At 40.8% G+C, this 14132-nt stretch overlaps 1 protein-coding gene across 2 annotated transcripts in view; it reads left to right on the top strand.

Moving 5' to 3' along the window:
- LOC139759583 (transmembrane protein 151B-like) overlaps positions 1-14132 on the top strand; it is a 189747-nt gene that overhangs the window by 161686 nt on the left and 13929 nt on the right. For both annotated transcript variants that reach the window (XM_071681869.1, XM_071681870.1), the window contains 5 exons: positions 3131-3253; positions 4978-5136; positions 6442-6600; positions 7213-7334; positions 8646-8721. In XM_071681869.1, coding sequence (XP_071537970.1) covers positions 3131-3253; positions 4978-5136; positions 6442-6600; positions 7213-7334; positions 8646-8721 — 639 coding nt within the window. The remainder of the gene's footprint in view (positions 1-3130; positions 3254-4977; positions 5137-6441; positions 6601-7212; positions 7335-8645; positions 8722-14132) is intronic.

The following is a 14132-nucleotide window of genomic DNA, read 5'->3' as shown; positions in this document are numbered from 1 at the left end:
CATTGCTAAGTGGTGGTGATGGTGGTAGTGACTACGTGCGGATGTCAACCAAACGTCTGGGATTCATGGGTTCGTAGGAGGGTAGAGAGGGAGAGCGGTGTGTGACTCCCTTGGAAAAGCAAGTAATGGCGTTGGAGGGAGGCATTGTGATGCCCGCATGGTATTGACAGCGAGACGTAGCGAGGATTGAAACTATTAAGCACTGACGCTGAGAGAATATGTACATAGACATCTAAGAACGTGGGTGAGAGATATACCTGTCGAGATTAACAAAAGGACATATGATATTAGAGTTTCTGTTATAGAAAATAACACCTGGCAAGATGAAGCATTTCAAGGAAGATGTAGGAAGACATACTATGTTTTCGTTCCTCTGGAAAGTCCATCGAGTAACATACCATAAGTGTTTATGGCGTATAGTAATACCTTGCGAACTTGTCAGAGTTATATAGAATGGCGGTGATGACGGAAGACAGTGCTGGATGGGAAGAAGCGAAAAGGCAGTCGAGATAAGAATGATCTTTAGCAAGGGTCAGCTTGATTTCTTTTGGTCATGGTTACTACAGTGAAGGAGTGTCAAGGGTGTAGACTTGGAGGGTTTTGTTATCAGGCGTAAGAGGAAGAACAGATGAAGGTATTCAGGTTACCAAGACGTCGTGAAACTCCATCAAAAGATATCTGGAAGTGAACGGAGACGAAATCAGATGGAAAGAGGAATGAGAGACTGTGGTCAGAGGAGATATATGACGAGATGCAAGTGTCTCGTCTCGTTCTCACTGTGTGTGAGGAGGGTGCGTCTGCAGGTGTCGAGAAGAGTGGAGGCAGGAAACCAAGAACGGACCGATGCTACAGGGATCCTTCCCTAACAACAAGATTCAAACGGACGTAAAGCGTAGATTTCTGAACCAAAAGATGTGACCAGAAGTGTTTCACAAAACGGAAACCCAACCGAGCGACATGGGAAATTGATTAGCGAAAATAGATAAGAAAATGTTAGCATGGACGCCTGGTGTGTCGTCGTGAGCAGAGGGAAGGAATAACCTTGAATTCACTAGAATTTAAGGACACTGAGAAGTCAGGTGTGACCTAGATGAGATATAGTGTATATTTTCAGATATAGCGAATAGAAGTGATGAGGGGAGAGATAGATAGATAGATAGATAGATAGATAGAGAGAGAGAGAGAGAGAGAGAGAGAGAGAGAGAGAGAGAGAGAGAGAGAGAGAGAGAGAGAGAGAGAGAGAGAGAACTACGAAGGCAAGAGCTAAGTTACAGAATAACCAAAGCGAAGAATGTGAAGACTAAATTAAATAAATAAGAAGAATGGGACTTTCCTGGAGAGGTAATCTGCATGCATGGCTGATCCACGACACAGGAAGTAATATAGGAAAAAGAAAGGAATTCTTTGTCGCGACTACATTTATTCCCATATATAAAAAAGGAATTATATCAGTGAGAACACTTTCATCACTGCGACGAAAATGTTTTCCAGAATGCACACGATGTTGGGGGACGATTATTTCAGCATTTTCTCCAGCTGTGATGCCCGGGAGCGGTTATTTCCAGGTGTGAGGTGAAGCTTTGTCTGCTGGACCGTGCTGCTGCTCCTGAGTGCGATGATTACTTTGATGAAATCGTTGTTATCAGGAATCTAGGATACCGTAACTCGTGATTCCTTTGTACCTCACAAAGCGTTAAGTTAATTACAGTATTTTCAAAGGGGGAGTTTAGATGAAATGACATATTTATGGGTCATAGAAAATAATGGTTTTATATTTAGATCTGAAAGTAAATACGCAAGTCTTTGATGCGAGTGTAACGATGATATAATACAACAAATTGAGAGACTAACCCTCAGACCTCATCAGCCTAACGAAAGATTTTGTACTCAGGAAGTTCATTTCTCGTCGCCCTAATCGTTAAGTCGTTCGTACTCAAGGGGATAACTTGTTATGGTCAAAGTCGTTGTACTCAGTGGGTCAACATATGCCCAAAGGGTTGAGTCATCTTGCTCAAGGGGTTAACTTTATGTCATCGTGCTCAAAGGGTTAAAGTTGCTTTACCACCATCCGTCCTTCTCGGGAACTGGAATGATATGCATAAACAAGTCAAAAGAGAGAAAAAGGAATAATCTTTACAGAGATCAGTATCAAGCGTTACGTGTTAGATTAGATTCAATCAAACCCTTCGAATTTTAACCAAAAGAAGGCTTAATGGATTTTGGACTTTTAATCTGCGAGAATTTATAGCTTTTTGCATATTTACACAAACTTGCCTTTGATAATCACCCACCTGATTTCCAGACTTGTTTTTAGCACATATGTATTTCATGCTATGTGACGGTAGGAGATTGATACGACCCACGTATTTCCTGCGTGGTGTGAAAGGTGTTTAAGAGGGACGGGTGTGGGGCTGTAATTTCTCTCTCCTGCATCATTACTTTTGGGTATTGAAAAGACATGTCTGCTTTAGTGGTTATTGGATTTATACAATGCTTTGTTATGGATTTATTGGACAGATATTGCCATATATTGCCACAGTCTTGGTGTGATGAAATCCAAAGCATCAGTTGCTAATATCAAGAAAAGGCAATTAGTAAAGGAAGAATTTTGATATCAAAATATGCTCATTTGGTATCTAAAGACAAGTTTGAGGTATGTTGACCTGGTTGATGATGTAGGGTCAAAGTGTGTTGACCTTGTGTATAAGAAAAGGTTGGAGTATGTTGAACTGGTGCGTAAAACAGTGTCAAAGTACGTTGATATATGATATACAGTCGAATTATCTTAGGCTGTTATATATATTGCGATCGAGATATATTCTTAAGGTATACTTTCCTTGTGTTTAAGGCGCAGTAAGTGTATGTTGAGGAACTCTACTGATAAGTCTGATATACAACTAAAGCATGAGGGTGAAATATATATATATATATATATATATATATATATATATATATATATATATATATATATATATATATATACAAACACACACATTCTGGTTTTCCATAAGAAGGAACGAAATTTTCTGGATGACACGCTGCGTGCGCCATCATCGGAACACCAGAATTATTTCCAGCAGTACCTCCTGGAAGGTGTTCAGCTAACCCTTGTCCTGTCGTATGCCCACAGCAACAACCAGAACGCCAGACGATATGTGAGACACTTCGCCACGGAGCCAACTGGAAGTGCTTCATACTCACCTTACTCATTGTCTCATGCCTGGCTGCCATCACCTGGTGCAGACTCACGCAGGTACTGTACTCCCCTGTGAAGGTAGGGTAAGCACTAGCTAGAGCATATGGTAGATGGTGACAAGTGGGAGGTGTCGGATATGTTCGTCAGGGAAACATGTCGCTGACTGTAGACTGTCAGATGTTGTCGCCGTGAAGTTGTTCGTGTCAAAGGACGTGTTGTTACTGTATGAGTTGGATGTACGTCTTCTGTCTGAGGTTGATGATGTGTGCCAGGCTGCTCTAAAAGTGTATTACCTTGTGAATCGCTTACGAAATTGATTGTGTAGAATATTGTGCCAAAAGCAGGTGTAAAAGCAGGTGTGTGTGTGTGTGTGTGTGTGTGTGTGTGTGTATTCACCAAGGTTACATCGAACTGGAAAGTCATCTTTGGTGAGGTTGTATCGTCGTCAATTGACGATATAAAGAAATCGAGTATAATTCCGTCAAGGAAGATCTCACTGCAAAGGAATCCGTCATTTCCCTGTTACTGGAAGTAGCGTAGCCTTGCGCTGCAGGAAGCCTATGTATCATATGCACCCAGGAAACGCCAATCCCTTATCTCAGCAGAAAGTGTCCTGGGGCAATTATAGATGAATTATGAATAAGTATGCCAGTCCGGATCTGAGATGACCATGATTAGGGCATATAACTGCCAATACCATGTCGAACATCGTATAGAACAGGGACGCTGATATGGGCCAAGGGTCTGTACAGTATACATAGAAATATAGATATAAAGAGAATTGATCAGGAGAGAGAGAGAGAGAGAGAGAGAGAGAGAGAGAGAGAGAGAGAGAGAGAGAGAGAGAGAGAGAGAGAGAGAGAGAGAGAGAGAGTTCTGGGAGCTAAATCTGAACTGGGGTCATTTCCATTTGCAATATTTCCTCCATCCCTCGTGACATCGCTTCCTTGCTCGGTTAACCATGAAATCATGGTAGAATGAAGAGTTCCCATATCTTCCCCTCTCTCCTGACTCAATAACTGAGTCCTAACTCAGGGAGGGCAATGGCCAACAAATCACTTATTCATGTCATTATCACTACCTTCTCCTCCTCCTCCTCCTTCTGTTGATAAAAACCCGACTTTTACTTCAGGGGAAGGAAATGGATGGAAATTTTTGTAGCCCTTGTCTTTGGATGTGGGAGGATAATACATATATAGTGTGTAATGTATGACATGTAATATACACACGATGTATACATCTCTTTCAATATACTTTTCATAAGGTATATCTAACTCATACATAATGAAGGTTGTGCTGTGAGTAACTAAATATCATACACGATATATTATACTTGCCATGTATGATAAATGAATAATACTAACTTTCTATGATATAAAAGATATATGAACTAATATTCTCACGTCCTTGCGTGACCAACCAGAAGCAGCCTGTATTATGTATCATTTCCCCGCAACAAAGGCAACAGTGGAACATTTGTGTTGGCACATTGAAGATTATGAAGAATTTATAATACTTATGCTGGTGCAAAGGATATTTATGGAACATATGAAGCTTGCATTAGGCGTGAGAAACTACTATTCAACTCGTGTATATATATATATATATATATATATATATATATATATATATATATATATATATATATATATATATATATATATATATATAGATAGATAGATAGATAGATAGATAGATATATAGATAGATAGTGTGTATATGTCTGCATGGAATGTTTCCAATGTTGTAGTCTCTTTTAACGATGCTGGTAATCACTGCAGGTGACGAAGGTGATCGTGAACTTCGATACGTTCCCCATCACTATGACAAGGCACCTTAGCCCTTGTGAAGACGGCTACCTCTACATCCCCGTGGCCTTCTTGGCCATGTTGTACTTGGTCTACCTGGTGGAGTGCTTCCACTGTCCCACCAGGATCCAGGTAAGAGGCCGTCGGGTCGAAGCAGTGGTGAGAATCTGGTAGATTACTTATACGTACCTAGGTAGAGTTCATATGTTATTTCCTAACTACCAGATGGAGACGTCCCACACACTCTGTGATAAAGCTTTCAAAGGCCTGTTGCCAGTGAACTTCGTAAGCTGACTTCTTGCGAAGATGTGGTGTTATGGGATCTCTCTCATTTGATGCCTCACCGAGGATTAATGATAAGAGTCGTGAAGGCGATCTCACAGGACACCTACTAATGTGTCCCAGGTGTTGCTCGTTCGAGTGGAAGATCCTCAGTAGAGATGAGACCAGGGCATCTGGAGTCTGATCAAGTGGCTCTACCGATACAGAAGTACAGGGCTGAATGATTCCAGCTAACTGCTTCGTAGTCCTGGGTATCTAAGAAGACGCCACGTGATGTCTGGCTAATTATCATCAGTGCTTGGGTATTGCTGAAGTAGTTTGATAATACTTAATGCTCAATATTATGATGATCGGACGATTTACTTCATTTACTGCCTCCGACATCATACTGGAACGATGGTTTGATAAGTTCCATTACCGTACCTTCTTGACGTCAAACCCTTGGACTGTTTGGCTGTATGATAACCCTGAGGCGCCATTCGAGGGAATAGTCAGTGCTCTGCTTCTTACTGCCTACGTCTTAGGTGACAGAGCTGTTGTCGGCTGACGTCTTGATCATGGGTGTGGTTATTAGCTAAAATCTTCAACAAGTATCGACAAGATAACTAAGATAAGAAACACCCGTTATTCTACTGTAAGTTGACATTGGTATAATCCAACTGACAGATCAAACTGTTGGCTTTGTAGGATATTATCATCAGTGAATCAGGGAAACGAACGTGGTAGATATAGCTTCTTCCAAGGGGTCGAATTTCCTGCTTATTTACCTTGAAATAATTTTTGTCTTCCAGAATATCTTAATATACCTACCAACAGTTATTACTTTTCAGTATAGCTTGATAATTCCACTTAAACTTGACCGAGTTAGACCGTATTGCGTAGTTTTTTTTATATTTTCGTCCACATCTACTGACGTACATGAGAGAATTCCTGTACACATATATTTCGCTTTGTAACGACCCTTACCGCCTGACCGTGTACGTCACAGCACCTCTACCCTGCAGAGCAGCTGTTACCTGATATAGCATTATTGATTCGTCATCTTTCAGCGGTGATTAAGGAATCTCTCTCTCTCTCTCTCTCTCTCTCTCTCTCTCTCTCTCTCTCTCTCTCTCTCTCTCCCCGTCTCACGCTTACTCTCCCCTCTCCCTCCAGCTGACGCACACCACGCCCGCCTCCCACGTGGCGGCTATGGTGGAGTCCATGCGCTCGGCTCAGCCCGTCATCTGGTGGAAGGCTCTCTGCTACCACTACGTCCGCCGCTCGCGCCACATCACCAGGTACCGCAACGGCGACGCCTACACCAGCACGCAGGTACGTATGTGTTGAGGTCCTCCTCCTCGACCTTATACCGAGGCATCTCCGGTGAGGCACATACATCCCTCATCCATGATCACCCCTTCTCTCTAGGGAGGATATCTTGCCTCTCTCTGAGTTTTTTTTTTTTTATTTTTACCCCAGAGTGAGACACATTCTCATCACCCTTACATAGATTCATCCCCCCTTACATAGAACCATTATCCCTCACATAAATTTTTCACCTCTTACATAGGTACCCCAACTCCTCACATAGATACCTCACACCCTTATGGGTTCCTCACCCGTCAACGTACGCACCTCACCCCTCATACATATATATCTCATCCTTGCTAATGCGTTTTTAGCGCTTTAAGTGAAGACTTTACTCATCCTCACCTCATGTTTCTCCTCACGTCCAACCATTTTCATGACTCGCCCACTCTTTTTCACCTCTCACCTTATTACACATTATTTACTGTGTTTACTTTCTTGCATTGTTATTTTTACGTATGTGTGTGTGTGTGTGTGTGTGTGTGTGTGTGTGTGTGTGTGTGTGTGTGTGTGTGTGTCATACGAGCGTCTAGCTATTCCTGGAGGCACTCATCCCTGCCCTCTGCTTGTCCCCAGGTGTACTATGAGAGGGTCAACTCCCACGCGGCTGGTACCTGCTTCCTTTTCTCCAACTGCGGCGTCAAGGACATCTCCAAGAAGCTGGTCAACCTCTCCAGGTACTCCTGTACCAAGATCAGGTGCGTTTGACCCCCCCCCCTCTTTCTCTCTCTCCACACACACACACACACACACACACACACACACGCACACACGTTTGAACCCAGTGATAAATGTAAAACTCGACAATATTCCTGCCGCAACTTGAAACTAATCAAATCCTTGGATGCAGTAATGGAAAATATTTACATAATCAAGTTATGAATCAACTGGGTGACGACGGTGAATATCTAGTTAAGTCTTTGGTCATGTAGTGCATTTTTCTCTCGCCGTCTGAATCAGACTGAATCGCTACCGTAATATTCTCTGATATTTTGTTGTATAAGTTTCATTTTGTTTTTGGCAGGGAACATATTTGATTCTCTTTTATTTGTCGTACAGCGTTGGAAAGAAAACTCGTTTTTGCACACTTCAGCACAGTATATCTGATTATATATATTTCCAACAGTCAGTGAAGAACCCCCTTCTCATTTTTCCCCCCAGCATCGTTACCTAACTTCAAAAAACGGTTTACCATTAAGCAAAATTATTCTCAAGATTTTTAGATTTCATCACTGAATGTCATGTTTATATTGACTTGGTCGAAATGCTTTGAAGGCTCGAGACATGACCTTTTCATCTTTCAGACTCTACTTGTGTTCCTGTATAACACCTGTCTGTGTAGGTTATTTACTCTTAAATTTGACTTGCTGTTTTCTAGATTCTTAAAGTGTTCTTTGTCTTGTTTTTTATATGATTTTCTCTTCTCTTCTCTTCTCTTCTCTTCTCTTCTCTTCTCTTCTCTTCTCTTCTTTTCTCTTCTCTTCTCTTCTCTTCTCTTCTCTTCTCTTCTCTTCTCTTCTCTTCTCTTCTCTTCTCTTTTCTTTCCTCTCCTCTCCTCTTCTCTGTGTGTCTGTCTGTCTGTCTGTCTGTCTGTCTGTCTGTCTGTCTGTCTCTCTCTCTCTCTCTCTCTCTCTCTCTCTCTCTCTCTCTCTCTCTCTCTCTCTCTCTCTCTCTCTCTCTCTCTCTCTCTCTCTCACACACACACACACACACACACTCACACCAACAGTTTGTATATATTTGTCTCGCAGATTCGACAAAGGTTTGCATCAACAATTGTGTGTTTTCCAGATTCTTCACTGGTTTGAGCAAACACTCGCTTATCCTACAGTCTCCAAGCTTATAGATGAACATTTGCTTACTTTCCAGATTCTCTATAAAAGTTTGTGCAAACACTTGTTGATCTTCCAAGGCAGTATATCAAGTATTTATATCGATGGTTCTCTTGAGTACCTTTGCTTGCCGTTTCTTCAAAGATTTGTATATATAAAGATTTTTTTGTCTTCCAGAGTCTCCAAGGGCTTTGCCTTCGCCAACTTGGAGACAGCTAACGAGTTCGAGGAACAGAGAGCTCGGTTCTTTCAGGTTGGTTCTCTAAGATATGCAAATGTCCTGTGTCCTGTTTTGTGGTTCTGTCATCTTTATGCATATATGACTGACCTCGTCTCTTCTCATAGTGGCCTGTTTCCCTGATATTCAGAGCTAACATTTCGACACTGATGACTTTGTTTTCAAACAGTATATTACATATGTAAAAACGGGACAAATAAACATTGTTCCCGATTGTGCTTTGAAGTCAGGTGATGAATTTCGTCAATTTTAGCAGCATCCTGAAACCCTTCGAAGAGATTCAACCTCTTGAGTACGACTCGTCTTTATGCATGATGACATGACCTTTAGCCAGACCCTAAGGGTCACACCGTCGTGCTCAGTGTTCAAAGTTTTGATGAATATTGATGACTGCCGTCATGAAGCAAAATTTAGTGTGTATGTCTAGTGACCAGAGTAAAATCCTAGTTGTTATTGCTTACGAATTGAAGGTATCCATCACCAGGCATCCATACACAAGCAAGAAAAGTGATTCATTCCAATATCAAGTTCATTGGTGAAGTAATATGAGAATATCGCAAACAGACGGGGTCATGATCCGTACTAATTAATATTAATGAACCTTTAGGAAATTTTAAGTCTATTTACGTTGGCTTAATGAGCCCAGGTCAACCACACTCTGTCATTTTGTGATCACATACTATCCATTATATCACCATAAAAAAAGGCAGGCATGATTGAAATTATATGTATACCAAGGGTCGGATTCGAACCTTTGGAGTTGCGTCCGGTACCTCGGCCACAGGGACGTTGAAAGACAGACATAACCGTACGCTGCTCCCAGGGTTCGAATCCTATTAGTAGTGTATGTATATATGTTTGTCTTTCTACGGATATAAGATTGTGATCACTGAGCTAGGTTCCATCGTCGCAGTGGCGCTCAGACAGAATCACACATAAACTAAGGCTCAGATTTAGTCCATGGTGTCGTATGATTCACGAGTCTTCATTAACACACTGTTACGTAACGCAATACAGTCTTACACGCACTTCCGAGATGTTTTCGAAATCCACGCAAATAAGAAGCTTCTAATCGAGAGATTTGTACAACTGATTATATATCAAATCTGCTGGTATGATCCTTTCATTTTGTGAGGAAAGTTAATGTAGACTTTGTTAATACATGTATCAGTGATAACTGTGGCTCAGTAGTTAACAGGAATATGACGCGACCCCAGTTGACCACAGCAGTAATCAGGGTAGCTGGGTAGAACAAGAAATCATTTACAAGTATACATTAGACAACAGCAATAATTGAATTATTCTCCCAGACCTTCCAAGAAATTATTGACATACACATTTAAGATAAAGATTGATTGGCTGGTTTGGTTGTTTCTTCCTTAGGTCTGTTGACCTCCAGGGTCACTGATGGTCATCGACACCCGCGCTGTCATTGCACGTGTGATCAATGCTGTTGACGTACATAACAGGATCACAGTCAGCCACAGATGGAACTGACGAGCTGCTTGAGTGACCATCGAAAATTTACTGTCAGTCGAGACACAGTTTCATCAGGAAGGAGTGCGCATGCACTACAAGTCCCGAGGAATTAAGATACTAATTGACGCTCGCAAATTACTCCTACTTTATTGATACATGGTTTATCATGACGACTGATTATTAGAACTTCGACTTTTAATCCGTCATATTTTGATATTCTGATTACGAAAAAAAGTCCAGAACGCATTTTCCCCTCTCAAAACTAACGTAATGAAGAGATTAACTTCAATTTTAACCAGTTTCCTGATAAGAGAATATCAAGGATTAATATGATTTAAAAAAGAAATCAATCAACACATTATTCACCATTCCTATTTACTCCACGACTAAAGAAATTAATTTCAGTCTTTATACTTCAGATGCTTTATTCATAATGATGAAATTTCAAACAAAACCTTAGTTAAAAACAAACAAAAGAGAAAATAACAAAACAAAAAGTAAATCATGATATCCCATAGTTTGTTTTGGACCAAGAATCTGAAATGAAATTTCAGATTTGAAAAAAAAAGAGTTAACTTGGTGAAGAAGTTTTCCTCGTTTGGTTCTCTTAATATCATAGAATATGATACTCTGGATTAACAGTAAGTCACTAATTAATAAAGAAACTAATTCTTAATTACATGTCACAGTAGCTAGCTACAAGGGTTAATAACAGGACTATTAAGCAAACGTTCAACCTTAAAGCTGCAGATTTTCATTCAGCACGACGCCTGCCTGGTGCCAATCATGGAATTTTAAATGTAAATCAAAATGCCAAAATAAGATATTACATTGAATTTTCATCTTTTTCGGACCAAAAACTTTTTTCTCTTCAGATTTAGAAATTAACTGAGGAAGAGGTTATTACCTCTCCTCTTATCCCTATACCTTAAAAAAAAAAATTTGCTGCGCTTGATCACCAGGTCGCGACTAATTAAGAAATTAATTAAAACGTAATTTCCTGCTCTAAATCCTCCAGTGAATAAGAAGGGGAACTAAGACGGAAAAGAATATGGTGAAATAAAAGTGTCTGAGGACAAGAGGAAAGATAATAGAGGATAGATATATCTATCTAGTGTATGCAAGGTAAAGATACGGGTAATTTAATCTTCATGAGAGAGAAGGTGAGTTGTATACATATCGCTGTATTCTGAAGCGCACTACGCGATAGAGTCTATAGGGCAGCTGGCTATTAAATCCTACATCTTTCCCAAGTAGAATATCATCTTTCCCGGGGTTGAGTGAAAGTCATTTAAGTCTTTTTGCCTTCCCTTAGTCTGCTACATCCGGGAGGCTGTTGTTATACACTTCGCTGTTTTGTTGTTTCACCAAACTATGGCACGGTTGACTGCGTGGGAACATCACTGCCAAACGTGTGCCTCCCACGCGAGTTTATCTGACTACAAATGATTGATGAATAGCTTCATTAATTATCCTCTATTCTAACATTAACAACGAGTAGGAGGCATCAGTTATGGTTCATCTGGAACGACCAGTAAAAATGATTTCAGAGATGTATACGAATCACCAGTTTATAAGGAAAGTATTGTCATATTCTTGAGGAAGAAGCAGTGCTGGGTTAAGCCACTCACAGCGGTTTATGCTCGATAGAGGTCGTGAAACGTGTAGATTAATTTAGCAAAGTTATGTATGCTCGACTTGTAGATTAAGATCAGTCATCATACGCAGGCACATTATCATTGGTGTCCAGCCCGAATATTGTAAGCTTATCATTAAGACAATTTATTGGAGTACAATGTGACTTGGTATTTAAACAACGACAAATTACTTAAGATATTACAGTGTACAATGTAATCTATTGTCTTGAGAAGCATCTTAACCAGTTTATATAAATATATATATATATATATATATATATATATATATATATATATATATATATATATATATATATATATATATATATATATATATATATATATATGTATATATGTATACATATATATATATATATATTGCGAATTTAAATGTATCTATGAGTGTGTATGACTTTTTGTGTTTTGGGGAGAGAGAGAGAGAGAGAGAGAGAGAGAGAGAGAGAGAGAGAGAGAGAGAGAGAGAGAGAGAGAGAGAGAGAGAGAGAGAGAGAGAGGTGGGGAAGGAGAGAGAACTAGAAACCTGAAACTGGCTTAATTCCCGTGAGATCAATTTGCTGGTTTTCGGTGCATCAAATTTGGTCTCCCACTGCGGCTGTTCCTCCACCTCCCTTGCTCGTAACGAGGCCATGCAAGGCCACGAGACTCCGTTAATGAGCACTCACGGCTGTATTCCTCACCAACCACCTTGTTAGCGGCAGAACAAGTTTTACCACGTCATTCTGTGCTGCTGCTGTTGCAGCTAGTGATATATTGAAGGAAAGAGACCGTAAATGGAAGTGATGAAGTTCTTGTGTTGTGTACAATATTGTTCATCATCAGATATCTTGTGGTGATCAACCAGTTACCCAGCAGTTTTGTTTGAATGTTTGTCAATTATAGACTTTGCTGATGATGTGTTTTACTCTTGTAGTTTTCAGGGAATTTCATTTGTTGATACATTGTTTGTTCGGTTAGTTTTATAACAAAATTCTTCAGCATTTGTTCTTGTTGACAGAGATCATAATAAAGTCGTGGTGTTTCAACCTTGATCGTCCTAACCTTTTTGAGCACGACGACAAGATCATATAGGTGTGAGGGTCTGTTCTTTTCACCTAAAACTCCCGGGTCAGGTCAAAGGGTTATGCCATCGTATCTCTGGGTCGCACCTTCGTGTTGAAGGGGTTAAGCACTTTAAGACAACGTAGATGATTTCAAGGAACCGCTCGTGTAAAACCCATTCCAGGTAACTAAACGGAGAGTAAAGATGAAAAGAACAAACTCTGATAAAAGTCCAACTGAATGTCACCAGAGAGATACAATGAATAATTCATCTGTATTGTTAACTGCTACACCCAGCCGTGTTGGCGTGACTGGCTCTCGCAACTGACACGATGATATAGTGTAATCAACCCTCTGAGCACAGGGGAACGACCTTTGAGCACGACGGTAGGAACCCTCGGTGTATGATGGGGGAACCTTTAACCTTACGCTTAAGGGTCAGGTTCAACGGCCTTGGCCATCATACTCACCAGAGAGTTTTTTATGTTCAACATAGATTTATGATAAATATTCATTTATGATAAAAAGTCCCTGTATATTTTAATATGAATAGCAAGCGGCGTTTAGTAGATTACTCTCTCTCTCTCTCTCTCTCTCTCTCTCTCTCTCTCTCTCTCTCTCTCTCTCTCTCTCTCTCTCTCTCTCTCTCTCTCTCTCCCCCCTATCCTTCGTAGCCGCTAGGATCCCCCACCCTCTGCCCCCCTTCTCCTCAGCCGGCCTTTATTTATCCCTAGAGTAGGTCCCTCTGAGCACACTCCACCTCTTTACTATCAATAGTGAGAGTGCAGGTAAAAGACAGAAGATCCTGCGTCTATATCCTCTGAACCTGACGAGAGGAGCCGCCGAGAGAGCACTCCGGACCATAGCAACGACAGACATTGTCAGAAGATCCTCCTTATATCGCTTTTGAACCCACAAGAGCAAACCTGAGAGGGCACTCCAGCCTAGAGCGAATGAAGAGAGAGTGAATACAGAAGATCCCCTTCAAGCTGCCACCACACACATTCCTCATCACACGTCTGTCGACAGCCTCTTGCAAGATGCCTTCCTCATCTTATTAGAAATCTTCGTGTGTCTCCTTTTGGTCACTGCGTTCTTGCAGATAAGTTCTGCGCAGATCTTATCATCTTTCATAGTTTCCCCGCTACTTTTTCCAGTGATCAGGTGCGCTAAAGTTTCTTCGAATTTGACTTAGAAATATATATCTATAGATCCTCTCTATCTAGATGAACAAGATCCACCTCTATCTAG

This window comes from Panulirus ornatus, chromosome 33, assembly GCF_036320965.1.
Source record: "Panulirus ornatus isolate Po-2019 chromosome 33, ASM3632096v1, whole genome shotgun sequence".
Taxonomy (NCBI): Eukaryota; Metazoa; Arthropoda; class Malacostraca; order Decapoda; family Palinuridae; genus Panulirus; species Panulirus ornatus.
This window is presented reverse-complemented; position numbering and strand designations above follow the sequence as displayed.